Consider the following 26873-nt stretch of genomic DNA (forward strand, 5'->3'; position numbering starts at 1 on the left):
CAGTGCTGCGTTTTACAGGGCAAGGGAAATTGACTTCACTGTGTCATCTATATAGTCACTGTGTGAGTAGCGCCATTTAATTTCAGATAGACGTACGTGTGTGTGTGTTTGGAGAAGGGAGAGAGACAGAGAGAGAGACCCGAGCAGCCAGATACTCCCTAAGACTGTCAGAGCTCAGCCAGCAGATGCAGAACATCGTAACACTCTTACGCTCGATAAAATGAGCAACTGGTCTCATTTGCAATGTGTCTCCCACCAGTGTGAGTCAATAAGAATGGAATCAATCCACGGTTGTTGTTTTGTGGAGTGTAGATCTTATATGCTGACTTTCCACAGGCTTTTAATATCTGGGCCTGTGTTACACTGAAATCTAAGACAAATCAGATTGTGTGTCCAATTTCAGTGCAGCACTTAAGCACATTCTTGAACCTTGAATCCTTTTGTCTTTTTTTTTTTTAGAAAGCATCTCTGCACGCTTAGTTTTTTTCAACTGCCATAAAAGGATGGAGTATGATCTGAAACAGCCATGTTTGCTTTTCCCTGTGTAAGGCTGTAAAACTAAAGGCTCTACGGAGAATCACAGAAATTAGATTTACAGTTGGGTCGATCCTCATGTGGAAGGGAGCCAGAGTTTGAGGTGAGAGAAGGGGGGGAGGCGCGCTGATAGGACATGATGAACGGAAAGCAAAGAAGTGCTGATGTATGATAAAAGAACCATACACCCACACAGTAACAGATGCAAGTTCATTTGCTTCTTCAACATGTAGCACATTCAATTAACTGAAAAATAAATGCAGGGTTTAACCATGTCTTAAGTGGTGTCTTGCAATGTTGCTGCAAAGAGTTTTCTACATGTCAGATACAGAGCTTAGCGGTCCAATGCACCAGTCGTGGCATATTCTCCCTCAGTAACTGACAGGCAGGTATGTAGATAAACTGTATCAGTCAGTGCGACCATGTGGGAAAAGGGGAAAAGTTTAGGATTAGCTGTGCGAGTTGAACGAGTTCAGCTCTTTGGCTTGGAAGTCGGCCAAAACTTAAGTTGGTCTTTGGTTACACAATGAATGTCTGGTTGTTGTTTTTTTAAATAGTTAAGTCAGGTTCAAGGTTTGGGTTCAATCTCCAGAATTTCAGAGTTACAAGCCTTTCCAGTTGCACTACAGCTTGCTATGGGAGCGACATGAAGGTAGCTATTTACGATGGGGCACATTTTTATTCACTCGGGTGAGAAAGGGAAGTGGAAGGCTGTTGATGTAAAGAAGAAGTCTTTTTATTTGTTGTTGAATTATCGCACGAATTGGCCCCAGTTGAAATCTCTGACCGGCTTTGACCTCATCTCTCTGTATTTGAGCTGCAGGCCCCTCAGTCTTTCAGCCCAGTTACTCCTAAAATCTCAAAAGTGATTGTGCATTTTCCATTTGTTGTTTCCCTGGGGAGCCGATAACCACTCACTCAAACAAATCTTCTCCTCAATTTACTTTTCAAATATTCGTTCAGAAGACTCATCTTATCACTCAGTTCACATAAAAGTTATTGTTCCTATAATTGTCCATATTTTATCTGTGATTTTTCATTTAATTCATTTAGTAAAATCTAGTATTATAGTAACAGAAATTTGTTGAATTGTGAATATTACCAATGAATTATTTATCTAAAGTATTTTTAGATGTAGTTATCATTTAAATTATTCATTCATTAATTTGTTTAAATGCATATTTATTTGTCAGTACAGCACTTTGGTCAACAACAATCTTATCTGATTTCCATCAAATAATTTTTCTTACAGACAAACTGTATTTTATATATATATATATGACACCTGATGTGATTCTATAGGAAGCAGGATATAAGAAATATTATTACATGAATTTATCTGTTATTCCACAGTGACACATAACTGAGAGTTTCCCCTTCTCTCTCCTCTGCGTGTCCCCACACACTATTTCAGACGAGGAATGCAGTGTGAATAATTCATCACAAAAATAAGCATTGAAACAGGCAGAGAACGATTGTTTTAATGAAGACCTTTCATTTTAGATTGTACAAAAAATAACAATAGATCCATAAAATGGCCGTGTGACAGACATCTGCTCTGTTTTTAGAATGAGGAAACCAAAGTCAGTCCAAATATGCAAATGTGGGTTCTTTTCTGTGTTTTTTTTCTTTAATTTGAGGCATGATACCAAATTAAAGCTTGGATCAGATGTGTCCTGTAATTTGTGTTTTTGCACATGTAGCATGTTTTTTTCTTCACCCCATGTGACCGAGTTACATATGTGACACAAACCAAAGCCGATATTCTCTTATCTTTCCTCTGCTGCAAGTCATTGTACTATATTATCAGCCATATGATATGAGTAGTCAGCATGATTAATCCTGACAATAAGCTTGGACTCTGTGTCTTGGTCTAGTGTGTACGCACGACAAGTATCATATACAGTATGTGAAGAAAGTGAATTCTGTTCACTGGTGAATTTTGGAGAAAACTTGTGTGTTTGCTGTGTTTCTACACGTCCTGATTGCACATTTCCAAACCTGTGATCTCACAACGAGCATTATCTCTGTGGTCTGTTGACTCTGGGATAAAGGGCTTCCTTTGAAAAGCCCGTGTTAGAGAGCAGAACGGCTGACCCTGACACGTCATGACAGTGTGCCAGTTGTGGCTTTTGGCACAAATCACAGTCACAAGGGCACTGCACCACCCCACATGGCTTTTCCCATGGAATGTGATGAAACATGTTCAGGAGAGCTGTTTGATATGAGTCGTACCATGGGGCATTATGGCTTTTTCCATGAGTGAAAAGGATTTTGAGAAAGGTTTGCTGGATGTTGTCAGAATGTGCCTGCCGTGTTCCCATGAAGCTATGCCAAATTATAAAATCTAAACTAATAGGTGCGCTGCTGGATGAAGGACTTGGCCAGTGACACATGTAATCCATTTTCTAAAATCAAAGGCTTATTAAGAGAAATGAACATGGCTTGTCCAGTAGTTATCACAGCAGTGACAAAAAAAAACTGATCCAAATACTAAACCAGAGTACCAGTTCTTCTTCTACCCCCACTACCACACCCATGGTGCAGCTTGTTCTTCCCTCTCATGCCATGCCAGCTGATTGTTGTGAATCTCTTAAAGACATTGTAATTCAGCTGTAGCTGGCCCTGCAGCTAATTGGAGGGTGCAGCTCTCCTTGTTTTTCTCTTTTTGTCTCCAACCCCGGAGCAAATGAAGAGGAAAGACAGTTCGCACCAGCTCTGTGGTTAGGTTTGTCTCTGACAAACTACACTTTCAGCAGCTGCAGGGGATGTGTTGTGAGAAACAGGGGGAGGCTTAATCTTCGAGGAAAAGGCTGTGAGGGAGAACTGCTGATTATTTCATGTTTCTCAGAGGGTGAATAGGTATTTGGCCTTGACATGCCCACATTCTTAGTGATGGTGCTCAGGTGATAGCGAAGCATCACCAAAGAAGCTGTTCGTTCATCAGCGCTTCAGAAGACGTATTTTTTTAAATCATTTTAAAAGCATCTTATTTCCTAGTTTTCAACAAATTGGCTATTTATCCAGGCTGGCCGGCTGTATGTTTTTGTCTTTACAATACAGATTCCACTGGGATGGAGTGGACACACACACAAAAACTTGTTACCTCTTGTTTTAAATTAAAAAACAAATTCTTATACGCTTTCATTTATCACCTGTTACCTCAGAGAAAGGACACAACTTAAATTATTCTCCTTCAATTGAAGTTCCTTCTACATAGTGTAGGTAATATAATAATGTTTACACCGGCAAGACAGAAAAAAGGGAAAAGTGCAGCTCTCAGCAACACATACAGTATAATCTGCTGTGAGCAAAGACCAAGAAAAAGTGCAGGCCGTATGTGATCATTTAAAATCATAGCTATATATATGGAATGGCTTGAACACTACACACGCTGACTTTCTCTTGTGCACCACCTTTTAATGGGTTTGCTACTAGCGGGTCAGTAACTCCTAGTCGTACTAATGGCTCTGTTTTCAAAGGTCACCCATCTGCAATAGCTGCTCTTGTGCTAATTAGGTAAGAGTGATAACCAGATTCTCACCATCACTGCACAGGAAGCACAAAATGACTGCTTGTCTCATCAACATGCTGCCTTGTTGCTCTATTGGGAGAACAGAACGCAGCACAAAGCATTCCTCTCTTGTTTCTTTCTATGCATTCTTCTTCCAGGCATTATCTCAGAGCCATAAACATTATCTCTGTGTCAATTACTTTCTTCTTTCCCCAGGGCCCCCACCCAGATGCTGGGCCCAGCATCCCGGCCCCACTGAACATGAACCACTATGCTAATAAGAAGAGTGCAGCTGAGAGCATGTTGGATGTGGCTCTCCTGATGGCCAACGCCTCCCAGCTTAAGGCAGTGCTGGAGCAGGGACCACATTTGTCCTTTTATGCCCCCATCGTCACCCTAATCAGCATCTCCCTGTGTCTGCAGGTCACAGTCGGGGTCCTGCTTATCTTCATAGGTGAGAGATTGAACAGAGGCCTGTTGTTACACCAGAGGTGTCTTTGCTGTCAGAGATGCTTCACATCTCTCATCCCTTAATTGCTTTTTGTGTTGCGTCACCTCCTCCATCCATCCTGTCCTTCGGCAAGATTGAAGCCTACCACGTGTCACCTTTGGCCCTACAAAGCGTCCCCCTCACCAATGTCAAGTCCACTGACTCCTGGACAAACAGGTCACTACTAGATGTAGTCTAGCTGTAACCATGGCAACCACTCCTGACACCATGCAGGTCAGAGTTCACGCGGTTCAAAAGCTGCGGTCGGCACTTGTGATATCGAACGAAGAGAAGGTGATTGATTTCGTGCATAAATGTGTCAATACTAATAAAGATGACAATCTAAATATCAAAGTACCGGATAGTCACACGTCCAGGGATCCGACTTGAAGAAGTCCGCGTTTTACAGCCACGGCTGGGGTTTAGGAAAACAGGTCCGTTGAGAAGGAACGATGAGTTAGGATGATATTTACCGGTGCAGATCATTTTGCAGACAGGACAGCAGGTCAGTGAACTTAAGCCAAGTCACACTGACTCATCTCAGCTCCTGCAGGAGGATCAAATAAAGGAAGGTCTGTCAGTATCCTCTCGTGTGAAATCTCTCTCCTATTTCAATTATGATATGAAATAATCAAGTATGAATCAAATGTTTGGACACATTCCCATGAATGTCTGGTTAAGTTGAGCTTCATTCAAACCCTCTTCTTTCTTTTTTTTAGATATTCCTTAAATAGAGAAATTCATTTTTTTAATTAATTCATTTTTTCCCAGTTGGTAAAAATGTTAAATAATAGCTATTATTGATTATAATTATAAAAATCAATTGTAATCAACTATTAGACAAGACTTACTATGCATTTTAAAAGTTCACGTGTCAGAAAGAAGGCCGGTCAGCATGTGAGAGGCATCACACATTCATGAGCGCCTGGCCCCCGTGACCCCCCCACCCCCACCCCTCCATTCACCAAATCTTCTGACTCCGCTGCCCCCCCCCCCTCCATCCCCATCAGAATATCAAACATGTCTCATTCTCATTGCTCTTTTCATTCCTCCTTCTTCATTTTCTTTGACTGTTCTGAACCCCGCTACCCGCTCTACTTCCCCTCCTCATTCCACCCTCCCTCTCCAGCTCTGTCTAATAGAACCAGTGGTGCGTGATGTGAGTGGCCTACATAACACCCACCCCACCGGAGGCAGATAACAAACACACACACACACACACACACACGCACACACACACACACACACACACACACACACACAGGCGGGGTCTTCACACCAGGACTTTAGAGGACATCACATTGACTTACATTAATTTCCCAGCGACGTAACCATAACTAATACTAGCTTAACTCCAACGCTAACCCACACCCTGATTCTTGACCTAAACTTACTCTCATCTTAAAACATGTCTTGACCTTACAATGGAATGTCTTAGATTATGGTGACTTGGTGTTTTTGCGGACAACAAGCCTTAATTTAGACATTTTTGTTTAGATTAAGGTCCAAAAAAGCACAAATTAAATGAAGCAATGTTATACAGGAAACACAAGCTTCCCTTGATCTTTTTCTCTCTCCCCTGTTCTGTTCTTTCTGTGTGTTGCTTGTGCAATAATATTGATCCCGCAATGTGTGACTGTTACCTAAAACCACCAAGTATTTGGATTTTTAGTAGACAGTAATGATCATGGCAGCACAGATAAGTGGACAACTATACTCAGCAATTACACAAAACAATAAACAGACCTTATACCCTGCATACATACAGTAGTACATTTCTGAAAATTATATTTTGTGTCATGTAGTAACTAAATTGAACAATTATATATACAAACTACAAATATCTTAATTTGTCTGCAGTTAATACAGTCTGCAGTTATGAATGTGAATAAATTGTTTATACTTGGTTTTGATCCAGATTCCTTGCAGTCTTTTTCCCAAAGGTGAATAGTCAGTCAATTGGACGGGTAAGCCTGATGAATTGAATAGTGAAATAAAAAGACTTTCATTATTGGCTTTTATTGATCTATTGGGAATTAGAACATTATCAATTAACGGCATTATAAATGGTGAATTATCAGAAAATGGCGCCAAAAACAGTTTCCTGTTTCATTGTTACAGATTTGGGTTTTTTTGTCCGACGCATCTGTGGCTCCAACATCTAGAGGATCAGTGAAAACTTGAAACATATTCCTCCTCAATCCTCAAACCATGCGCTTTTGTCAAAATGAATATTTGATACCCTGCATGTTGGTGGGATCACTGAAGGACATGAGAGCTCTCTGAACCCAGAATTAAGTATACATGGATTTATGGTTTACAATTAAGCTGTGTGTCATAATGAGTTGGCTCGAGTCCCAGAATAAATTTGATTGCCGATGTTTTATTGGTCATTGGAGGAGTGTGCGTGTTGGTGTGTTGTTGAAGTTGGTTTCCTGGCTTTGTCCACAGTAAGATGGAACCTGAATGATGAACAAAAGCACCGGAGGCTGAACACTTTGGAAAACTTGGCCACGGGCCTGGTTTTCATCATCGTGGTGGTTAACATCTTCATCACAGCCTTTGGAGTCCACCAGCCAAACGGCAGCAACTGACCAAGAACACTCACAGGTATCCTTTTAGCTCTTTGTTTTCACCCTCTTACTCTGCTCCCATCTCTATTCAAACTGGTGTTTTCTCTCTTGCCTCTCTGTGCAGTTTGTTCCTATAGACATCCATGTAGTCAGCATGTTTTTGGTCATTCCCCTCCCTGACCTACAAACACACTGACCTCTCCAGGACCACAGAGAAATTTCCACCAGAAAAACAAACTAAAACAAAATCCAACTGCTTTTTTTCTTTGACTAGAAAACTTTTTTTTGTCCAACACTGCTGCAGGCACAGAGAGAAAACAGAAAACAAGAGGGAAACAGACAATTTGACAAAGGGGTCTGGTGTGCACACAACACGACGTTTGTTCCTAGTGGACAAACAGGAAAGTGGAGACAGCAGCAGTCAGGTACATGTGACCTCACAATGTCTCCTTTGCTGCCCGAGAGTGACCCCAAGCACTGGTCAGACACAAATGCGCAACCACAGTCTCTCTCTGTCTCTCACACACACACACACACACACATACAAATGCTGACAGCTGTACAGGCTTCAATTTTTAATCACACTGATGACGTTCGAACAAGCTTTTCCAGACAACTCTGACCCGCAGGTTTGATGGGTCTGCTGAGCACATGTATGCAGAGCAGGGTGTGACTCAAAACTCTGACCCACCTCCGCAGCGCTAACCTTGCCGACACATCTGTCCTCAACCACAGGCGTCGTGCCTAACATTCAATTATAACAATGTTCGGTTGTGCCACGATTCCCTCTGAGCAGAGCTAGAGTGCGTCTGTGGTTCTCCGGACCGACAGCAGCTGGTGAGTCAGAGTCCACACAGCACAGACCCCGGCACAACTGCTTGTTAAAACGGAAGCCTTAATTAGACTGTTTCAGCCGTGTCACTGAAATACCAATTAGAGCCCGAGCAAATGCTCATTTTTTACGCTTTAGCGGCTTAACACAAGAATATTAAAAGCCAGGGTTTCACATTATTATCTGCTAAATACCTGAAAAAATATTCATGTCCACATCCATAATCCCTTCAGCGTGATTGTGACAAAGCACCTTTCAGCTGACAAACCAACGTCACAAACCTATCCTTTCCCTCCTCCACAACTATCACTGGTAACCGTGGAAACAGCCAGACAAGCCGAGAGACAGATTGATGACACATACAAGCACACAGCTCCGCTCAGGGCAGATCTGTATACTGATATACAGTACATACATAATGTATATCTCTCGCTCCTATACTCGTGGCTCCCTCCCAGTCCTGAGGTTCAGCAGACTGGCTCTGTGGGAGGTCAACAATCTGAGGATGCAGATGATCAACCAGGAGCTTTAGGTCTTGGAAAGCCGCACTATTAATAGTTCTCTTTCAAGGCAATGTGGATGCCAGTATTCCAACTGAACAATCACCCTGGTGACACCTCCAGCCCCCGTTAGCACCTCCCCTTCCCTCCTCTGTCTCCGGCTCCCCTCTTTCATCTGTTTCACTCTCTTTGCAGAGACGGTGAAGTGTTGCTGCAGATCTCAGGGGATCAGACACCTGAGTCCTCCTCCAAGCTGTACTTTATGCACCATCTTAGATGAGCCTATTTCCCTACTGATTCATTATTATAAGCTTCAAAGGGCTTAAAGTAAGTATGAAATGTATCCACCCTACACGTTTTTTTAGCAGTCAGGTAAGCAGCGTTTAATGCAGCACTTAATTAAGCTGACTTAACTTATTCAATCAATTTGTTGGTCGTTATTAATTAATGAGGACTGTCTATTCCTCTCAATCTTCACACAATCAAGAACATTTTACATCCTCCTTGACGCCCACTTTGGTTCACTGAATGAGGGAGCAGTTCCCTCTAGTGGCCTCATGATGCAGTTCACGTATTGAGATTAATGTTCCATTATCATCTCCTTTTCGAGTTTAATACAAGAAAACATCTTAGTTAAGTGGCAAACTTAACAGTCCAAGAAACAACCCCCCCCCCTTTTTAATAAATGTTTGAAGCTAATATGCGTAGCTCTATGAATATCACTATCAATTCTTCAGAGCAGATTAAAAAAATGAGTTGCAACTCTAGGTGATGTCAAAAATATTTTGTGCTTTATTTGAGCAAAGTTTGAATACTGTCGCAGTGCACTTTTATCAGTGGATTATTAAAAAGCCTCTTGATCACAGTATTAGAAGGCACTGAAAGTGGGTGAGCTGGTGAGAATTATTTGTTGTGCGTTTAAGAAAATGTAATATAGCTTGTGTTAACATGCAAAGTACCAAAATTGTCAAGTTACTTTTTAAAACCCCCATGCACAGCAATCAAAACTGCACCTGACTGACATCTCTCATCCTTCTGTTAAAACACATGATTAATAGTACATAGTTTGGTGATGTTTAATCAGCCAGAGTAATTAAACCAGAGTAAAAAAACAACGTGTCAGTTAGTACTTGAATAAATTAGTACTTAAATGTGTTCAATTTCAGAAAAAAAACATCCACTATAGCTGTGAGAGTGTATATGGGTTTGGCACACAAAGTGGAAAATGTAATGGCCTGTTCTTCTCAGGGGAATAGATCTTAAGCCTTCACAGCACCTTAACGGCCTCATTTTTCTGCTTTCCAACCTCAGAATAAGTAATTAAAACGTCTTTAGCACCTTTACTGAGCCTTGCTGCAGAGCAGTGAAGAAACGGCCCCGTACGTCTCAGTGTCTCACCGTCTGTGGAGAGACAAGAGTGGCAACAGAGAGTGGTTTAGACATGATAAACCCAAAAAGAGTTGGAAGTAAGTTCTCAATATGATATAGAAGAGTCGGTTGACTTTGTGAACTGGAAATAACCACGTCTCCATCATTCTGCGTGACTCACCTCCGTAATAGTAGAGTATTGCAATACCAACTACAAAACTGAAACAGCTCAGGAAGAACATCGGTCCTGTCGAAAGACAGAGAAAAGATAAAGTTCTCATCAGTGACTATTTGATAAATAAAACCTATATATACACACACAAATATTGGATCATCACAAGGGCATTTTAAATATGAAGAGTGGATCGGTGTCTTGTTTAAATGTTCTGAACTAAAGTGAATAACAAAAGCAAACTGAACTGTACACTAGTACAAGTCATTGTGTCACTACATGACAGACAACCGATTTACCTGCTGACATTAAACCTTTGACCCAGTGGATGTGACCCTAACTGGTCAAAGGAATGCAGGACAGAGGAAGCTGTTTTGGACTGAACTGGGGGGCAGAGGAGGGCCATTGCTACACGTGAGTTTAACTCGCTGACCCACAAAGCCAGAGCCCTGAATGTAATGGGATGATGAATGGCGCAGCTGAGCAGAGCCCAAATTCTGAATCTAGGGGTTAAAAGGTTCAGCAGACAACCATGTTTGCTGGAGAACAAAGCTTTGTTGGGCTTAAGGGGCTTATCTGAGGATCAGAGAGGGGTACAGAGGCACCCTGTCCCCTACACACTCTCACACAAACTGTAATACCACCACAACTTTTAAAAAAACAACACCCCCAGCTGTCATGAAGCCAAATCAAACTTATGCAAGTGGAGTTTAAGACGGTTTGTTTTGGCCATTAACAATTAATCACTAGTTATGGTGCATGACTGATCACTTTTGCAGAACGACGTAAAGCTTTCCACTCAGCCATGGCATAGCAAAGTAGTTCATGCTTGCAGCTGCATCTCTGTATGTCAAATAAATTATAAATAAACAAACGCTGACTGATTACCTAATGTGACATACCTCGAAAAGGTAAACAAAAAAAAAAATCTTATTGTTGTATAATAAAATGGAAAACTGATTCCTTGTGTACTTGGACTATCATGGTCCTTTATGATGTATAATATAACGTATGTATTGCTCTGATTAATACTTGATTAGATTTACCTCTTTCATTAAGCACAAATCGCTCTGGGTGAACTGCCACATCGTTAGACCATTTTGGGTCTGCCATCTCTAGAACAGAAAGTAAAAATGGTTGACCAGGGTGAAGTCATTTTCATATTTAACATTCGTCAGTTTATTCGCGGCTGTTATCTTCATTAGCTCCGCTTCTAAACCTCGATCTGTCCCAGTTTTGGGATGTGTTGGAGAGCTCATTCAGGAAGATGTTTCACGTATCTGACCAAATCAAAATCACCAAAGATGACGAGGCAAGGCATCCTTAACAGTGGGCATTTCACTTTAATATGCATATTTCAAGGTTTGCATTTTCAACAACTCACTCATTTTTTAATTCATTGACATCAAACCACTTCTCATGTGCCTGTGACGCCCTCTCACAGCTTTCACAGCTGTTAGTTTGTGAAAAAGGCCTTAGCAAATCCCTAAGCATCCTTATCTGTGAGCACTTGCTTTAATATGCATATTTTAAGGTGTTCTTGAAAAGCTGTTAGTATTTCACAAACTAACATCTGTGAAAGTTGTGATAGGATGTCCCAGACACATGAGAGGTGGTTTGATGTCAACACATTGATAAATGAGTGAGCATTGAAAATGCAAACCTTTCATTTTAAATTTAAATTATTAATATTTTTTTTAAACTCTCAGTTGTGAAATACTAAACGTATTTCTGTATAATGGCAGTGGTTTGACATTCCTATGCCAAAAAAAAAGTTGTTGAAGATTGAAATGGGACGTCCCAGTGGGCGGACATTCAATGCCTTGCACTCTCCACTGCAACGTCAACTTTGGTGATTTTCTTTGGTCAAATCTGTCCAACATCACCCCGAATGAGCTCTCCAACACATCCCAAAACTGGGACAGAATCGGTTAATGAAGATAACAGCCGCGGAAACCATACTCCGGTAATGGTTGATGGGTAAACAACACACTCAAAATAAATGAAAGCATGTTAAGAGTCGGATCCACTAGTTCAACAACAGCACAGGCAGCACATTGACCTTTCTCTTCTGAAAGAGGATAAACCTATGTAAGGTCAGATAGGGCAATTACACAGCAGGGGGTCCACTATTATAGAACACAGGGGAAGTTGCTGAGTTTGGTTTAGTGTCTCACTTAAAACATATTGGACAACATAACTATGAACGAATAAGTGAGGGCTGCACTTCTGGATGGATGTACTAACAGACAACACAACAGAGAAACGTTTCCAGTTAAAACCAGTATGATTACGCATTGGTGTCATTTGTAATTACTCTCATAACACTGACCGTTTCTGAAACCCACAAGATGATGTGCTTGAAAAGTGGCATATTCATGTTGTCCTATAACCATAGACCTTGTTGTGATGAAGAGATCCTTTATGACTCCTTCAGGTGTCTGTACCTGGATTCTGAGAGGATTCACTACCTGTTTTATGCAAGGAGATCCCAGTTCATAGGAGTGTGTGTGCCTATAATCACAGGAGTGTGTGTGTGTGTGCCAGATCACTGTGTGTAATTGTGTGTGATTGTGTGATGGGATAGGAAATGTCACGCCCCTTCACCAGAAGAGTGGAGATACTTCACCCCAAAAAGAGTCCTTCTGTGACATCACAGTAGGAGAGGAATCTGAACTAGTGGTTCAGAGCGGGGCTATAGGGTTCATACAGCCCACAAACACTGAAAACGTGATTTTTGCATGGTATGTCCCCTTTAAGAAGAAGAAGAAAAGAAGAAGAAGAGGCCCTGCTCAGTGTTTTACCTCTTTGTGTGACTCTGGTGGGCAGGCTGGAGTAGACGTCCTCTGCATGAATGTGGAGTCCTCTGTAGAATTCGTGACATGCCTCCTCCCCCTTCCAATGCAGGTGCTTCAGCAGATCAGCTAACCGCAGCTTGGTGGGTATGCTCAGATTCCTGAACTGCAGAGACACACACACACACACACACATGCAGAATCAATTCACTGCACCTGTGCACCTTTACAATATGTCTCTGTTCCAATTCAAGTGTAAGAACATGATGACTTTGATAACAGTTCTTTGGTTTTTTTTGCCAGATGATATCTGTAGTGACCCTGTGGGCTTCTTTGTCACTGAGTATCTGGGGGTAGATCCTGTTGAGCTGCAGCACCAGTCGGTCAACGAGTTCAATGTCCATCCTCTGATCTGAACACAGGAAGTGGGCATCCCTCTGGAGCTGCTCATGGTAACAGTCATTGTCTGGTCAAGGAAGAAAACAAAAGCAGGAGACAGAATCAGCTTTATTCCGACTCTAACTTCCAGACTCCGTACAATTACGACATACTACAAAGCTCTAAATCAGAGGTCTACAGATTTTATGTCTAATCTTAAGTAGTTTCTCCGTAAGCTGGTCTTGGCATCGGTCCTGCTCTGAAAATAAGAGACTAAGAGGTTTATTCTCCCATTTAGAAAGGTGGTTAGACTTCCTGCAAAATTTGGAAACACCAAACTAATGCTTAAAATCGGGTCACAATGATGTATAAACGACAAGTCTACTGAGTTTCTTTGTGCAGAAAGAGCGGAAAAAGATAAATGTGCAGGTTCAATTCAATGGTCATTTTGTGAGGCTCTATTTTAAAAACAGACTTTTAAAAGTCCCCGATTTCATTATGGTCCTATTATCAATACCAAATCCCACATCTTCCTGTCAACTCACCATCAGTGTCCTCCCCAGCTCATTTTGATGTTTTGAAACTAGATCCTCAACCTGAACAATGAGCTCCTTGTGCAGCAGGAGGCATCATGACAAAAAGGTGATGTGCAGAAGTTAAACATCCTCGTGTATCTAATGTTAGTTTTGGTGGAGGTCACCAGGAATTATTGACCTTTTGCTTGTGCACTATTGTCTTTGACGTTTGTCATTAGGATTTCTGTTGTAACTATTCAAAATTGTGCAGATAAGAAAGGGCTGCAATAACAGTTTACCTGGTGTTAGATTTATCACCCACTGTCTCTGATCTGTGTTGTTCTTCCACTGTGTTTGTTTGGTTCTTTCTCACACAACACAGCTGGCCACATGTTCAAAACAAAGTGTGACAGAATATCCTGCTGGAAACAAATGACGTAATGTGTAGTTTCAGCCAGATTGAATTTAACTGCCTCCTCCCACTGTCAGATTAATAAAAGTTAAAAAAAAAAATCTTAAAGCAAACTCAATATTTGAATGTGACTACGGATGATACATATCCTTAATAAGGAGCGTCCAAATAGTTTTTCGCTTGAGGGTGAAATCAATATATTTATTACATATTGCTATAGCAACGACTCAAGCTGTCAATATTATGCAACAAGTGGCGCGCGCACACACAAACATACACACTATCGGGGATCCTGCGAATCCTACAAGTCCGCGCGCAGGGTTTTTTTGTTTTGTTGTGTTTTGTTTTGCTGTAAACATCAAACCCTCGAGTCACAAACCTGTCATGCTGACAAACAGGCGACGTGTGGCACTTTCTTAAGCCGACCCGCAGCAGCCTTCCCCCGGTGAAACTTCCTGTTGTCCACGGTTGTGTCGGTGCCTGCTGCTCCGCTACATCCGAAAGACCTCCGGGCCACGTGACCACGTGACCGACCTCCGGGCCACGTGAGCACGTGACGACATTATCAGGCGGTGACGGTGGACTGAAGCGACAGGCAGATTATCAGCGCTGAGCTTGCTGTAGCTAACGCTGAGCCAATGAGGTGTCGTTCATCATTTTAAGTTCACTCCCTTCTCCCAAGTTGGCTGAACTCGATCAATTGGCAAAAAGATAAAATTACAATAATACTTACACTACTGTGTCTGAGGAGATTCATTCAACCAGGCCATAGTAATTCACAAGGCTGGTGAAACAGGAACAACTGGACTTGGTTGAAGTTCCTTGAAGACGTTTCACCTCTCATCCGAGAACACCCTTGTGGAGAACTAATACTACCACTACATCTACTACTACTATTACTTCTACTAATGAAGATTAGTAATAATAATAATCTGTTGCTTCTGTCTTTTCGTTACTTCACATAATTTCCCCTTTAAATTCCTGGAAAAACAACAGCATCAAGTGTCCTACAGTGTGTCATTTTTGTAATTTTCTGGCGGCATCTGGTGGTAAAAACCGCAACCATCTGAGCATCCGACAGTGACACTTTATGGTGGCGCACTGCTGATTCCATTTCCGGGTCCGGCAGCAAATGCGACGTATTCAACATGACGTAGCAAACATGGCCACTCACACGGAGCTCGGGTCCACCTCATGTAATTTAACTCATTCAAAGGTGACGAAAAAACATTGGTTCTTTGTTGCAGGTGATTATGCATATATGAACACATAGCCATGGACAATGTATTCAATTTCTGTAAAATAAGTTCTTCTAAATATGACACTGTAGCTTTAATCTGTTTTCAGACATGAACCCTGAAAATGTCCGAAAAAAATTGGGTCCGGACATTTTCCGGAGTTTGCCCTCACACGTGACGAACACAGCAGGAGAATATCAGATGTTGTTCACACCAACAGAAACACTTCTGGAACATTCTGTGGCGTCTGGGCAGAGCATTCAGGAGGCAGGACTCAGACGATAATTCTGCTGCCGGTAGCAGTGCACGTCTGAAAGCAGCTTGATTGAGGCGTTGGGCCACCAAACCCTCCAGGGCAGCTTCAGCTTCAGTGACCTTTAACACCAAATTGTAGTCCCTTATGATGGTGGTGGTGTAGAGTGCGGCAAAATACGTCAATCCCAAATCAACCAGAGGAATTGAGTTGGGTTGAGATCTTGTGACTGCGAAGGTCACAGCACATGACTCTCATCATTCTGATCAATCTATTTCGTGACTCACTCAGCCCCCCCCCCCCCCCCAGAAGCATTTGCATTCATTAGGTTTTGTCAATGCATTTATTCACAATTTCCCTCAATTTGTCATTTACCTGTACATCATTACACAGAACAGTCAAATCACTGTGCTGCTGCACGACCAAGTTAACATTTGAGATTTTGCTTTCATGCCTCACACACACACACAAATTTGCCCCCTTTCCATTGCAAAACACTACTCGCTTATTCAACATACAAGTCTTTAATTGATTTAACATTCCTTAGAAATTATATTTACAAAAACAACAGTCCAGTCCTGCTCTCCTCCTCCAAGAAAGTGGTCTTTCCTGCCCTGACGTGAATTTCTCAGAAAACTTCCTCAACTGACGTCAGTGTATTGTAAACAATGTTCCCATGAACACCTTAATCGCCTTCCTCAACCTCATTACAACCATTTCATTTGAGGTCAACTGAGGTCAAGAAAATCCCCTGACCTTGTAATTACAGGGTGTTGTCATCCAACAAGGCTGGTGTGCTGAAGGTGCGATTGCTTCGGTTTTCAGGCAGGGGGCAGTGTGCCATTACAGTTTACAAAAGGCACATAAGTCTGATCAGTATGGCCGTGAAGCCGTCATACTGTGTAGAACTGCACACACAAAAATGTTGCGTTATTACTCCCCATAGTCCTCATTGATAAAGTTAAAACTGTTGTACAAAGTTTGGTCATTGAACGAGTTCTTGAATGATGGTATTTGTCCTCACACTGATATAATCCTTATGGGAAATTCTTTGGGAGGGTTTATACTCCTCGTGTTGCACTCCTCTGCAGTCGACGCGTTCGCTCCTGACAAGCTGCTGTGCTGTCTTCCGTACTGCCGCACCAAACCAGGCCCTGCTGCTGAGTTCTTGACCAGGCCTGGGCTCGGAGTTTGGCCCGAGGACGGGGGAGCTCCAGGGTATTGAGGTGGACCGGAGATCTGTGCGTATTCTGGATTTCGTGGTAAAAGAGGCTGGTCATAGCCATGCCCGGGTAGAGCAGCAAGTGGGGCATTGGGGTCATATGTGCGGACAAATCCATTGGCGTATTGCTGATAACATCTGTGGAGGGAGAAAAAAAACAGGAGGAATGTTTCCTTAATGTTTCTGCTGGTCTGGATGTCATCAGGGACATCAGCATTTCAATCTAAAGCCGGCCCGTGTCTCACCTGCAGCCCTGCATGTTGTCACATATGGCGGGGTTGTGGGTGTCCCACGGGGAAAGTATCTTCTCCTGGGTGTTGTTGTTGTTGTTCCTGCCTTTGTGGCTGTAGTGAGACCTGTGGTCCTCATGTTGGGCCCGTTCCTCCCATTGCCACACATCTCCCTCCCTGTAAAAGAAAAAAAAAAGTTCTGTATTTCAGTCTGTCAATGCCTCAGAGGAAACTGACTGGCTCTCTTCTTTGTTTTTCTCCATCCTTCCAGAAAGTAACTAAGCACATTTACTCGAGTACTGTACTTCAGTGCAATTCTTTGGTTGTACTTGACTTGAGAATTTCCATCTTTTGCTTCATACTTTCAGAAGGGAATATTGTCCTCTTTATTCTACAACATTTATTTTTTTCTTTTCCTTTTCCTAACACAGTATATATATCTTGTGACCATTTTGGTGGGGGCCTGAACCCCAGGTTGGGAACCAATGAACTAAATTACTTAACTTTATAAGGTAGTTAAAACTAGCTCCACCTCATCCTCCACTGCTACAGTACCTACACACGATCCATTACTTACTTTATAGTCTAATAATGTATCAGAGTACTTTCAGTCTTGTATACTTTAAGTTTTTTCTGATAATTCATCTGCACTTAAACATATATTGGATTTTTTAATGAAGGACTGCTTCTTCCATCCCCTAACACACCTCTCCTGCTTTTTCCTCTTGTCTTCTTTGATGCAGTCGAGCAAGCAGCAGGTGATGAAGGCCATGGACATGAGGAGGATTATAGCTGTGCTTACAATGGATGCCAGCACAGCCACACGGAAACCAAAGTCCTCGTAGGAAGCTGGAGTGGGAGAAAAGAAGACTGTTTTTTTTTCTAATGTATTGACTTTATTTCCCCCATATTAGCCATATCTCAACATTTTAGACAATCATACAATCATTGTGCTGCAAAATCTATTCCTGTCCAGGCTCAAGTACCACACAAAAAATGGGCCTGCCACATAGATTGCTCGGAGATATCACAAGTCTTTCATTATTGTGACTGGCTGGGAAGGACAATAAAATATAGATTCAATTTTTTTCCATTTTAAATTTCTTGCTGTTTCATAAGAGATTGCTTCTTCTCTCTCGTGATGATCAAGCTCTTACTTTTTCGACCCAAAAATAATGACTAACAATGCATATTCCTCTCTACCTGCATTCAATCAATATTCTCCCCAAATGAGCTTTTGATTCCCAAGCAACAAATTATCTCAAATGTCTTTTTGACATAATTAAGAGCATCAATTATTGCTTACTACTTTAAGGGTCTTCGTCTAACAATGGCCATGTCACATAATGTTTAATATATATTCCATTTCTCCAGAATGATGAGAGGACAGATAGTTCGGCGGATGTTTTGCAGCCACTGCAGTTCGTCAAGTAAAAGCCTTTAATTTCTCTCTTACGCACAGTCGAGTCTCCATGACTCCATTGAATTACATTCATTTCCTCAAGCCTTAGTCTAAATTTAAGCATAGCTACTAATTAAATAACCCTTACCTTAAAATCAAAACATGTTGCTTACAATTTAATGATTTATTTTTTATGGGGACTTGTTTTTTGTCCCAATAGTGTGTAGCCCCCCCCCCCCAAACACACACACACATTTTGGTTATAAAGTGTATGAACAATAACTTAAAAAAAAAAAATCATTCCTATTTTTTCTATACTAACTCTTAATTTGAATCTACTTACGTTCACAGAAGGTATTGCCCTCCCAGTGGGTGCTGTTGTTCACCATGACACATGTGAGCGCTCCTACCAACTTGTGTTTGGCCGGGCACTGCAGGGAAATGACTGTGCCCACGTTGGTGCCATTACCTTGGATGATCCTCTGGGTGCCCAGGGCAGGCAGGGGCATGGGTGTACACTGAGCCTGGGACTGGCCTAAAAGGGAAGCGCTGATGGTCATTCGGTGATAAACCAGACTTTCTGCACACAAAAAACAACGGTTGTGACGACGTACTCGGTTGTACGTTCAAGGTGAAAAGTATGAACAACAAAGAATGAAAGAAATGGAGCACTGCAGATGAGATTCAGATTGGAATGGGACAGTCCTTCCACAGCAATCAGAGCTGAGCCCCTGTAGGGTTGCACAAAACTGCATGACAAAACACTGCACCCCTCCCCGTAACACCCTGCCGCTGTGCTGCGTCGGATTCTTACACTATCGAAGCAGGATATGTGATAAATCATTAAACAAAACGCCTGTGAGGCCAGTGGAAACGCGGGCCATCTGGCGTCATGCTAAACAACCGTTATCATACAGTGCAGCACAGTGCTCAGCTTATTACGGGAGGGAGGGTCTCAGCAGTCTGGCACAGTCACTCCACAACATCACTTCATCATGACACAAGCTGCTGGAATGCAAATAAACATAATGACATCAATTCGGTGATTTCCAACAGAGCCGGTAAGGATAACGTGATCACGTCCAGAGAAAATCCAAACCAGCTCTTTTACTGAGGGGAATCTGAGCCTGCATGGTTTTCACACAAAAAAAGCACAACTTGAAGAAGAATAGATTGTGCAGTGATCCTCTTGGTAACTATCAAATCAGGGTAGACATCCAAAAATATGAGAGGCTGCACAACAAGGGGCATTAAAGCACACCAGAAGTTCAGGAAGGGGGACAGTGAGAAAGAAAGAAAAGACATTCCCTTACGAACAATCACACAAGCTTCTGTGTAGAATTCCCCATGACACTGGGCCAGACTCGGTTTTGGATTAACAGCCATCTGAAGGCCATTCGTATTAGCTCACCACGTTCACGTTTATGTAACACAAGGACGCACTCCATTGTCGACCAGCACGGTTCATCAATTTGATGTAACGTGCGTTAATGTGCGTGCCTGTGGCTGCGTGAGTGCGCGCGCGAGGTGCCCAGCTGTGCAGCCTCCCCTTCTCATTTCCTCTTTGTTTTCTCTCTCTTCTCGTTTTGAATCAGCCCGTGTGCACAACTACTGTCCCCTGGCCTCAAACCATTCCAGCATAAAAAAAAAAAAAAGATTTATATTTCTCAGAAATCCAATCTATATCTAGGGAAATGACTATGAAACTGCTGTCACACTAAAAAAAAACTACAAATATTGCGCAGAAGAATATACACTTATGAAGGTGATGCACACACATTCACTAAACGTGTGTGTTTATGTAAAAAGGCCTTTACTTTTACCAGGAGCTGGACTAAGTGCAAAGTGCCGAACAAACCTCGGTCCTATGCGCACAACAACACCCTCACCAAAGTACAAATCAGACACCGTTTGGTTTGGTATTCACCCGAGTGAGTCCGGTGGTCCCCTCTGTTCGAGTCGTCAGTCCTGGACACATCTGCTACGGAAGCTGTTGCCGCTGACATGGTGCCGACAGGCGGACGCCCCCCTGCACACAGACCGCTCCGGTGGCCGAGCCGGAGGCTGCGCAGCGCAGCGCAGCGGTGCTCCTCTGTGCCCGGTACGAGGGAAAGCAGCCTGGATTCCGAAGCCGCGCAGTCGAGCTTCAGCTCCCCCGCGTACGTATATATATCCGCCCCTGTTGCCTCCCAGTCCGCGGCTCGTCAACCACAGAGGAGTCTTCCCACAAATCCTCCGCTCACCACTCGCGCTCATGCCCGGCGCGGAGAGCGCGCAGTGCCCGCTGCCGCGCAGGCGGAGGAGATGAGCGCTCGGGAGGACGGAGAGGAGAGGAGAGGAGAGGAGAGGGAGAGATGGAGTGATCGGTCGAGACCTTGTTGAGTGACTTCGTGGATTACACCAGGTCAGGTCAAGTTGGATGTCAGAGGACGGTGACGAGCAGCCCAGACAGCGCAGCAGCAACACTGTGGGCAGGATGTGGCACGGCTCTTCTGTTGGCGCCTGTCAGGATGTGATACTGTCGACAGGGGCTGTAAACACGCAACATACACATAGAAAGTGTCGTAAAGCTTATGTTTGAAAAAAACTATTGGCAACAAGGTTTGTTTGTTTCCTTCAGGCGATGTGAAGGAGTGTGTGAGAACGTGGGGATCTGTGCTGTGCCTTACTGATGCTGGGATGAAGTTGAAAGCACATAGGCTAGTTTAAAAACTAATCTTTGTCTACAACTTGTAACACATTCTCAGCTGTTACATTCGCCCTATGACTGTTTAGAGAGTCATCAAGAAAGTTTAGAAAGAATTGTGTCACTTTCCTTCCAGTGTCTTGCTCATTCACAGTGAGGTCATGACCTGTGGCCGTCAGGGAAACGGATGACATTGATAAGATACTGATACATGTTCACAGCTTTAACTGGGGCTTCATTACAAAAGGAGTGACCATGGGTGACGGTTGGTGATGTGAAAGATGATGACATAGTTACACAAGTTAAAGCATTTTCTACACTCAAACCAAAAAGAGGAAGAATTAAGCTTGGCATAGTACCACAAACATCGTACAACACAAACTCCACACAGGTTCCTGTTTCCGCGTGGTATTCATATACAAACGCATGCAAGCTTTCCTCTTGTTGAAACTGCACGTCGCTCTGAAGTCATTGAGAATTCTGGTCATGCACCAGACTGTTTCTGCTCTGGGTGATAAGTGTCTCCACAGGCGCAGCCCTGTTCACCTGAGCAAAACCCTGCACACCACCTCAGACACACTGGGAGCCTCTGTTCACACAGCATCAGTCATGAATACATTAGCAGAGCTGATTAAAAGACTCGAGAACTATGGAAACGCTGAAGAGACGTGTTCACAACTGTCCTAAAATATTGTGTTGATTGTGCCCTTCATGTTATTGAGTGACATGGCTCTGCAGGAAATGCTTATCTACAAAAACGTGTCAGTTTAGGAAGCAGAGGTATGTGTTGTTTGTGCCCAAAGAAAATCATAATGAATTATTCCCACTTAACTTGTCATCAGTCTGCAGGCATGTGTCCTAAAGATGCTGAATTTACTACGCAACTCTGCAAGAGTTTGGCTTGGGTTCAACTCCCAATGTCATAGCATTTGTCTTTTTGAGTAATAGATTGAATTTTAATTTAAAAAAAAAAAAAGAATATACTTGAGAGCAAACAAAATCTCTGAATGAGCATCTCTCCCTTGAGCTGTGAGTGTCCACGGTTGTGACACTTGTGAATTCTGTGTTCATTACCTTCAGAGGTGGACGGGGACGCGGAGAAATAAGTCCTCTAAAAGTGTTCAAGTGTTCTTCTGATTTGGAGACGGTTACAGTATCAATGAATGTGTTCTGGCATCGTCCCAGCAGGTACAGTCTGGACCCTCAGTGCTGTATTCTCTGCCCAGGCCTGTGTCCTGTACAAACAGGAGCCGTGCTAATGAAGCACAAGACAGTCAATAATCACTCTTTTACTGTTTCACACAGGAAGCAAGCTGATTTGGAATTAGAAATTCACAATGAAAGATCCACTTGACCAAAAGGAAAATTCTCTTCGACTGTTGCTATTTTATTATTAACTTTATCCGACAGGAGAGACAGAAGAGGGCGAGGAAGGTGAGTCTTCTCCTCGCGTCCGCCCTGCCCCTGACACAGTGTGACACAGTGGCTCTGCTGGGGGGAACCACTTCATCTCACAGGTAATTAAGTGGGGGGGGGGCACCACCTCACCCTGCCAAGAGCCCCGTCAACGCCGCTGCTCAAACCAGGCCACATATGGCTGGAGGTCTGGGTGAAGGAGACTGAAGGTGCCTTCCCCTAAAAAGTGTTCATGGCTAGTTTCCCAAAGCGATGAAACAAATAACATCCAGTGAGATGTAAGTGTAGTGCTCGGCCATCCGGGCTTCTGTACATAGAAGGGCGAAAAGCTTTGGTGAGAGATTTCCAATATGCAAATAAAACCCACTGTGAGTCACTGCTACAACTGTGAATCATACGAAGACTGGGAAGTAAGACTGAAACGCCAGGTTTTCAAAATAGACTGCGTCAGAACGAAGTGCTCCCTAGAAACCATGTAATACTGATTTCATTAAACAATGAACTGTATCTCTGCGCTGCTGTTAGCTGTAGATGCAAGTGTTTTACATCCATTGTCAAATTAATAGTGGCCACTTCCAAAATGACACTCTCTCGTTTCTCTGTCTTTCACTCACAGAGTGGCAGTCTGTCCCCAACGTCATTAAAACTTCTCTCTCCGTCTTCTGTCTCTGTAATCACTGGACAAAACACTTTTTCAGGCTGGATCGTTGCCACCAGCAACCGAGTCGCTCCATAAATCTACACCTCCGTGTACTCGGCATAAACTCGCAGAGAAAAGACGACGGTGAGAGACAGAGAGTGAGGACTGGAGGTGAGAGGAGGACGGAGAGGGGTAAGAACAATGAGACTTCAGGAGGAAATTGAGTTGATCAAGCATTTCTTCACCACAGTGGTATACTTCAAACGTGCACAGCTTGCAAGGCATGGGCTACACATGCACAGTGCGCCTCGACACCACAGAGGAGGGGGTGGGGGGGGGGGGGGAAATGACTCGGTTATGCATTCATTTAATTATGGCGTTGTTCAGTAAGGCAGTTCCAATAGCACCTTTACTTTAATATCCACAAACCTGAGTTGTATTGTATTTGGTGATTGGCTTTCTTCACACAAATGACTAATACTTGAGGCATTAGCTGTAAGAGGGACGACAGGAATGAAACTGAAATGCTTTAACTGAATTTGGCTTTCAGCGCTGACGCACAAAGGAAATACGACCGGGTGCACACGGCCGCGCTCGCAGCCGAGGCTGTAGTTGCCTGGCCCGAGCACAGAAGAGAAATCTAGCGGAGAAGAGACACCCAGAAAAATGGCTGGCTCACGTATGTAAAGTTTTACAAAGGACTGGCGTCCCAGTAAGAGAGTTCAATAGCAGAGAAAAAAGATAATTCTGATTTTCATATCAAGACCTCCATGGTCTGGTGGTTCCACTGAGAAGCTCATCCAGGTCTTATCTTGGGTCTATTTTCATTTTCCTCTCGCCCGCGGGACAGAACGTTGGTGCTGTCAGTGAGGACATTTGAAGAACATGGCCTCAGCAGGTTTCTTCTAAACTGAACACTGAACTTTGATTTCTCTGATTCCAACAGAGTGCTCTTTTACTAAACTCTTCATGCCGAGTCATTTAAAGGCAGAGTATTCGCTTAAGTAAATGCTTAGCTCCCAAATACTCTTACAATACACATTTTTGTGTATCTTATTGTGACTCTAGGTTATGTTTATGTACACGCACTGTGTTATTTTGCTTATTTGCATCTCACCAGACTTTGAAACTAGTGCTACTGCCAAATGACTCATTCTGAAACTGACTGCTGTTATTCCAAATGACTTCCTATTTCTTTCTGAGCTTTAAATGCGGCCATGTTGCTCCATGTCCTTCATAACATATTCAGGTCTGGCGTTTCACAGCGTCGTTTGTTCAATGACCCTGAGCAGACAGTGCAGTTATGGATGGTGTTTTTCGTCATTAGATGTTGGTAATTTAGGCCGGAGAAAAACTTCATTTAGTGTAAGTGTGGGCGAGTTCACACCCACACACACACACACATACACAGACACACACACACACACACACACTGACACACACGGACACACACACACACGTACATTAGCATATTTGTCAGAATAAAACAAGCTCTGAGTATTTTGTCTTTTGTACGGGATTTTGCGAAGAGTCAAGGGTGTTCAAGCAAATGGAGCCATTATATAGTTCTTCTGAGGGCATCATGCTCATTCATTTAAATAGACCTTAAAATCATCATCATCAAATCCACCTTAACGGCCTCTAATTAGCATATTAAGATAGAATGACCAAGTCTCTCCAGTGCCTGTGAATCTGAATGTGATTTGTTCTTTTTTCTACCTGCACTCAAGCTCTGAATGAGACAAAGATGTGAATGACGCTGTCTCATGTGATGTATTGCTACTATTACAGCAATTCCTCGTCATCATCATCACCATCATCATCATCATCGTCATCGTCATCGTCATCTGGTAAATCACTATCATGTTCCTTCAGATTGTGTGATTAAAAGTAGGACATTTCCCCCAGGGCGTTGGATGGATTTTTGTTTCAGTGAGGAGGCCAGATCGCACAATGGTTACGAAACTCTGCTCTAAATATACATCTAGGGTGTAACTTCCAGAAAATCATTCAGTGAGTTGTAAGAGACATTTTCTAAATTGCATCAGTGGCACATAACGTCTTCTGACGGTACAAAACCAAGGTTTCCTATTAGGAACATATTTGACATCAAAAACATAGACACTGGTACACTGAAACCCGGGTGGGTACAAGAGGACAAACATGGCAGGAAACAGTTGCAACCACTTCCTGTAAAGGAATGAAGAACTCTCTTCTTGCTTCACTACAGAAACCATTGAAGCATTTGCATTTGCATTTGCGGGTGGGTGTTGCTGTGTGATACATGGTCCAAATGGGAAATGAACCCACACCCACACCCACACACACACACACACACACACACACACACACACACACACACATCAGCCACTAAAAGTGGCTGTTTTAGGACATTTCAAATCCAGCTCGTCTCAGAGTACACTGCTGAGTTGAGGGAAATGGAGTCATAGTTCCCGAGGTGTTTGGAAGTGTTAGGTGGAATGGCCTCCTGTGACGTGCTGCTGGAACACCACCAAAGTCATTAGTCTGGGGACCAAGGATGTCTGCACCAATCATGTCAGTCCATCAGTGGGTGTGGAGAAATGCCACTACGTCACTCTGAACTTAAACAGTGACGTAGGACAGGCTCATAAATTGACAAAGCAATGTGGCTTAAAAAAAGAGAAGAGATGAGAAAAGAAGAGAAAAGAAGAAAAAAGACGACACCCGGTAAGAGGCTTAAGCTCCAGTGGTATATGCAGCTTCCCCATTAAACCACCCTCCTCTGCCGTTGTGGAAGAAGAACAAGCGGCACTGGGTTGTGGCCACAACCTGAAACCCTGCACAAATTGTCCTCATGAGAAATGTTCTGCTTGGACGTTTCTTTTTCAGCCACGGCCCTTCTGCGTTACATCGCTGGCAACAACAACAGTGGCTCAGTTCCACCAACCTTGCCTTTTCTTGTGCTCATTGGAAGAGGTCTGTGCCCTTGATGAAAGGAGCCATTAAGCGAAGCCTTGAGGGCTCTGGTGGAGGTCAGTCTGACAAGTTACAGTTCTCCTGTGACCTTGGTAGAGTCAGCTGTCACTGGCAAACACACGGGTGTGAAGCGAGGGCACGCAACGCACCCTCGCGCGAAGAATTAGGGAGGAGGAGCACCACTTCCTGCTGCAAACATGGGTTGTCAGCCAAACAAACCCTCACTTTCTACTGCTGAGAGAATAGTCGCTCGGATAAATGTTCAAAGACAGAAAAAGTCAAAACAAAAAAAGGACAGAGCCATGGGTTTTCTAGGAGAGGACTCTGGAGAGATGGTGAGAGCTTATCTCAGCATGGTTTCCTCACAGTAGGCACAGGGCCCACCCGGCTGCACTCTGTGCTCGGGATGTACAGCATGTAGAACTACGACAGAAGGAGGCCGTCAGCAGTTTGCTCTCTATCTCTGCACCGCAGCTCACCGCTCCACAGAGACGCCAGCCTCCCAATTCATCATTCTGACGCTTCGTGTTGACTCGCTAAATAAATAAGTTATGGTTCCTACCACCTATCAATAGCTGTCCCCTCTCCCTTTTTGTAAATGCATATCAATATGTTTCTGCTGACAATAAATGCAAAACAAGCGCAATGACTGCGTGGAGACAAAACCGAGGGGAGGGAAGATGAAACTGAATTGAATCAAGACGTAGAAAAATGGCCCTAAGGCAGCAGCAACAGCCTTTCTACA

The 26873-nt window shown here is 43.2% G+C and overlaps 4 protein-coding genes across 8 annotated transcripts in view; 1 reads left to right on the forward strand and 3 right to left on the reverse strand.

Annotated features, from left to right (window-relative positions):
- Positions 1 to 5031, reverse strand: part of LOC118316742 (serine/threonine-protein kinase WNK2) — a 46226-nt gene extending 41195 nt beyond the window's left edge. Inside the window, exon 1 of the mRNA XM_035644872.2 lies at positions 4897 to 5031. The gene's annotated coding sequence lies outside the window, so the exon portion shown is untranslated. The remainder of the gene's footprint in view (positions 1 to 4896) is intronic.
- Positions 2001 to 14653, reverse strand: LOC118316753 (caspase recruitment domain-containing protein 19). 4 transcript variants are annotated; one of them, XM_035644900.2, is made up of 8 exons: positions 14463 to 14639; positions 13099 to 13244; positions 12788 to 12944; positions 11030 to 11098; positions 9993 to 10058; positions 9782 to 9844; positions 6442 to 6511; positions 2001 to 5085 (listed from the first exon to the last, which is right to left on the reverse strand). In XM_035644900.2, the coding sequence occupies exons 1-8, from the start codon at positions 14467 to 14469 to the stop codon at positions 5079 to 5081; spliced, it is 585 nt and encodes a 194-aa protein (XP_035500793.1). In that variant the 5' UTR covers positions 14470 to 14639; the 3' UTR covers positions 2001 to 5078. The 4 variants fall into 4 exon arrangements, with proteins under 4 accessions (XP_035500793.1, XP_035500796.1, XP_035500795.1 ...); XM_035644903.1 differs by lacking the exon at positions 11030 to 11098 and having other exon boundaries at positions 14463 to 14653; XM_035644902.2 differs by lacking the exon at positions 6442 to 6511 and having other exon boundaries at positions 14463 to 14634.
- On the forward strand, positions 4325 to 7328 carry LOC118316754 (ninjurin-1-like). The gene is made up of 2 exons (XM_035644905.1): positions 4325 to 4502; positions 6990 to 7328. The coding sequence occupies exons 1-2, from the start codon at positions 4349 to 4351 to the stop codon at positions 7130 to 7132; spliced, it is 297 nt and encodes a 98-aa protein (XP_035500798.1). The 5' UTR covers positions 4325 to 4348; the 3' UTR covers positions 7133 to 7328.
- Positions 14654 to 15898: 1245 nt separating the features above from the next.
- Positions 15899 to 20969, reverse strand: LOC118317109. 2 transcript variants are annotated; one of them, XM_047331155.1, is made up of 5 exons: positions 20356 to 20969; positions 18772 to 18963; positions 17734 to 17875; positions 17042 to 17203; positions 15899 to 16934 (listed from the first exon to the last, which is right to left on the reverse strand). In XM_047331155.1, the coding sequence occupies exons 1-5, from the start codon at positions 20432 to 20434 to the stop codon at positions 16595 to 16597; spliced, it is 915 nt and encodes a 304-aa protein (XP_047187111.1). In that variant the 5' UTR covers positions 20435 to 20969; the 3' UTR covers positions 15899 to 16594. The 2 variants fall into 2 exon arrangements, with proteins under 2 accessions (XP_047187111.1, XP_035501462.1); XM_035645569.2 differs by lacking the exon at positions 20356 to 20969 and adding an exon at positions 19742 to 20325.
- Between the last annotated feature and the right edge of the window lie 5904 nt (positions 20970 to 26873).

The sequence above is a fragment of the Scophthalmus maximus genome, chromosome 3, assembly GCF_022379125.1.
Source record: "Scophthalmus maximus strain ysfricsl-2021 chromosome 3, ASM2237912v1, whole genome shotgun sequence".
NCBI lineage: Eukaryota > Metazoa > Chordata > Actinopteri > Pleuronectiformes > Scophthalmidae > Scophthalmus > Scophthalmus maximus.

Excerpts from the sequence above, each read along its gene's own strand:
- LOC118317109 (XM_047331155.1), bottom strand. The coding sequence starts at position 20,434 with ATGTCAGCGGCAACAGCTTCCGTAGCAGATGTGTCCAGGACTGACGAC. Across the intron at positions 17,876-18,771 it reads GGGCAATACCTTCTGTGAAC|CTTCCTACGAGGACTTTGGT; the intron begins GTAAGTAGATTC and ends CTCCCACTCCAG. Across the intron at positions 17,204-17,733 it reads AAGAGGAAAAAGCAGGAGAG|GGAGGGAGATGTGTGGCAAT; the intron begins GTGTGTTAGGGG and ends TTTCTTTTACAG.
- LOC118316753 (XM_035644900.2), bottom strand. Across the intron at positions 9,845-9,992 it reads AATACTCTACTATTACGGAG|ACGGTGAGACACTGAGACGT; the intron begins GTGAGTCACGCA and ends GTCTCTCCACAG. Across the intron at positions 6,512-9,781 it reads TGCAGCAAGGCTCAGTAAAG|GCTTACCCGTCCAATTGACT; the intron begins GTGCTAAAGACG and ends TCAATTCATCAG.
- LOC118316754 (XM_035644905.1), top strand. The coding sequence starts at position 4,349 with ATGTTGGATGTGGCTCTCCTGATGGCCAACGCCTCCCAGCTTAAGGCA. Across the intron at positions 4,503-6,989 it reads GGTCCTGCTTATCTTCATAG|TAAGATGGAACCTGAATGAT; the intron begins GTGAGAGATTGA and ends CTTTGTCCACAG.